At 40.3% G+C, this 3,279-nt stretch overlaps 1 protein-coding gene across 8 annotated transcripts in view; it reads left to right on the forward strand.

The window, feature by feature from the left end:
- The window catches only part of dmd (dystrophin), a gene marked incomplete at its 5' end in the record, with an annotated part of 195,686 nt that overhangs the window by 96,370 nt on the left and 96,037 nt on the right, over positions 1-3,279 (forward strand). For all 8 annotated transcript variants that reach the window (XM_035677552.1, XM_035677560.1, XM_035677555.1 and 5 more), the window contains 1 exon segment: positions 171-320. In XM_035677552.1, the coding sequence (XP_035533445.1) occupies positions 171-320 (150 nt within the window).

Here is a 3,279-nt window from a genome sequence, read left to right on the forward strand (position 1 = left end):
CCTAACTCATTGTGAGTCACCTTCAAACTAAACAATATCAGTTTGTGTGCAGAAAGACACAATTCACAGTATCACTGCCACCATCAAGCTGTTTTAAAGTTTTAACTTTAGCACAGCTCAAAGATGAACTGATATGTGTGGCTGATATGTACTGTATATTGTGCGTGCAGAGTATAGAGGTTCTTTTGCGGCACCCGGAGGACAACAGGAACCAGATTCGGGAGCTGGCCCAGACGCTGATGGACGGAGGTGTTCTGGATGAACTGATACAGCAAAAACTGGATGCCTTCAACACACGATGGGATGAACTTATGGCAAGGGTAAGACACACAGTACACTCATACATACAGAAATATACAGCATGGGCACACTGAGAATAATATGTACACTAAAATGACATCAAAGACATTTTTTACTCAAGTAGAAGTACACATACTCTTGGACTCTGGTAAAAGTAGAAGTACTGATTCAACTTCTTTGCTCAAGTAAAAGTGAAAAAGTCCTTCCTGTAGAGGCATGTTTTGTCCCTTATATGGGCAGTATCAGACAGCGTCATCCAGCTCTGCTCTGATTGGTCCAGTCTAAGAGCAGATTGACTCTCAGTCAAGCAGATCTCAACCACCTGAGTGATGAGTCTGTTTGTGTTATTTGACGATGCCTGATGAAGACACATTGCTCTGTTAAATTAAATTAGCCTTGCTGTCAGTACAGCGTGCCGACCTGGTGTCTTTTGATCCAGCACCTGTAGAGGCTTTTTGTGTTTGCGTCCCCCTCCACTCCGCCGTTTAAGTAAGCTTTTTTTTACCAGCCTTGTGATTGATGACCAACTGCGCTCCTGTTACTATGCAATACAAAGGGCGGCCTACGCTGTCTGGTCTTAACCTGACTGAGTGTGCCACTCAACTCCTTGTGCAGGCACTAGTCATCTCTCGCCTTGACTGCTGTAACGCCCCTCTGGCGGGGCTGCCAGCATGCAGAGTAAAAGCTTTGCAAATTGTCCACAATGTGTTCGGCCTTCAGTCAGCCACGGACAGCTCATGTCACTCCACTTTTCATTACTCTCCACTGGCTCCATACGGCTGCTCACATTAAGTCACCTACACACAATAACAACAATCATTTCTTGTCAGACTGTGTGACAAGTGTCAAATAAAGTAAATAAAAATATCAGTTTTGAGGCATGTCAGAATTTCTGGATAACTGTAGCTTCGGGATGGAAATGAAAAAAAGCATATGTAAGCAGAGACAGGTAGAGAGGTAGATATTTTTAGCATTTGGCCGGCTCACCACTATATATGTCATTTCATGTCGTATGCTGATTTGTTTGGTGTGTAAACAGGAGTTGTAGCAGTCACATTGTGGGATTTTGGTCCTAAATGTCTGAAACTGTCAGAATTTTGCAACAGGCTGCCTTTGGTTGTCGCAGCTCTAAATCGGTCGCTTTTGGATGCGTTTTACTGTATAATGTAGCGCCACTTTGATTGACAAGCAGAGATTTCACCATAGAAGAGATAAAGCTGTGCGCACAGGATGTACTTGCAGGCTGGAGATGCTGGCTGCAAGATAAACACATCACCAGAATCAGTAAGGCCTTTACTTTGGGTTTTTCTGACTTCACCATGTTCTGTCCTTCTACAAATGTCACCTTTTGCTTGGGACCGCCCACAATTGCACAATCATTCTGGTTTATGAGCCTCTCTACAATCAGCCAGTGAATGACGGCTAGTCCTACAATGACGGATCCTTCACACGTATGACTGGTGCGTGCAGCTGCAGCCTCGAGGTGCTTGTGGCAGGTGGAGTTGAGCAAAACTGCGCATTGTGGCTTCACCTTGATGTACTGTGGCTCAGATTGCACCACATTTGTACATTTCTCTGGACAAAAGGAATAAATGTAACTGCTGCATTGCACTGACAATAAAATATACCCGCTGCATGTGTATGTGATTGCTCATAATAGGCTTTCTGTACAGGAGAGAGAATGCCACAATATTCTGAATTAGATTAGCTTGTCTGAATTACAATTTTAGTGTCGAGGAATATCGAGCTGCAACGTGATGAAACTTATTTCACAATCAGTGAGTTCAGACAGTTCTACATCTTTGTCCATGTGTGGACTAGTTAATATGTCTGTAAAAAATATGTAATGCAGGACAAAGCATACACATACAGGTCGAAATACATGTCATATATAAATACATCTTACTGCTAAAAGTAAATAGGTGACGGTGAATCTGAGTGATAATTCTAACTCTGCAGTTGCAGCATATAAGGTAAAATATTAAAAAAAGGATTTTTCAATTAAATGCTTTTTAGAGACTTTAAAGAAGAAATTCCACCTAGGTCAGGAATTTGTGCTATTGTTGCAGCCAAGGACAGTCCATTTAGTATTTGAAATTCCTACTCCAAAATATATATTTTTTTAAATACAAAACTTGCAGTTGCCCATTCAACGTAAGTGGGAAATAGTCAATGAACACAGTAGAACTATGGTTATAGAGAAAGAAAAAGTAGTTTAATTTGTTGTCATTTCTCTCAAAACTTGGCTCATAGTTCCACACTGAGTATGATTCTTTTCTTACAACAACAAACGTCTTTTGTGTTCCTGAAGGATTTAACAGCTCAGATAAGTGAACATTTCACCTGTGAAATGAAAATGTGATAGCTGCATTATTTTAATTCTGTTGGTGTGTGATCATTTTTGAGCCAAACTAAATGATGCCTTCACCGCTACGGCTGTGTAGTTAGAAACTTTACTCTGAAAATATGGCTTTGGCTTCACCACTTACAGAAGTTAGACAGCTGACAACAGACATCAATAACATAGCATGACATAAGACATAAAGGCAAACTAACCCTGAAAACAAGTGCACCAGGGTCCAACTAGTCCACTCATCAACGGTTGGTGGCGGTAAGACACCAACAACCATAGCAAGGTACCAATTAAAGACTGCCAGCAAGCAAACACGGGTGTAAACAATGTATCTGGTGAGATATAAACACCTGAACCAACCCCAGCATCATATATTAATTATATTTCATATCTACAAAGAGGACTGCATAATGAACCAATAAAAAATTATACAAAAGTCCTGAATAAAATGAATCTGAAAGGATTAGTGGATTAATCAATTAGTCAATAAACAGAAAATTATTTGGCAAGATCAATAGTGCTGTTGACCCAACAAAAGCAATTTAAATGTCAACATTTGCTTTGAGAAAAGGTAACTTTTACTATTATTTTGACCTTTTCGGACCAAACAATTAATGGATTAATCA

This window comes from Morone saxatilis, unplaced genomic scaffold, assembly GCF_004916995.1.
Source record: "Morone saxatilis isolate NCDOM2014 unplaced genomic scaffold, NCSU_SB_2.0 Contig6, whole genome shotgun sequence".
NCBI classification, from domain to species: Eukaryota; Metazoa; Chordata; class Actinopteri; family Moronidae; genus Morone; species Morone saxatilis.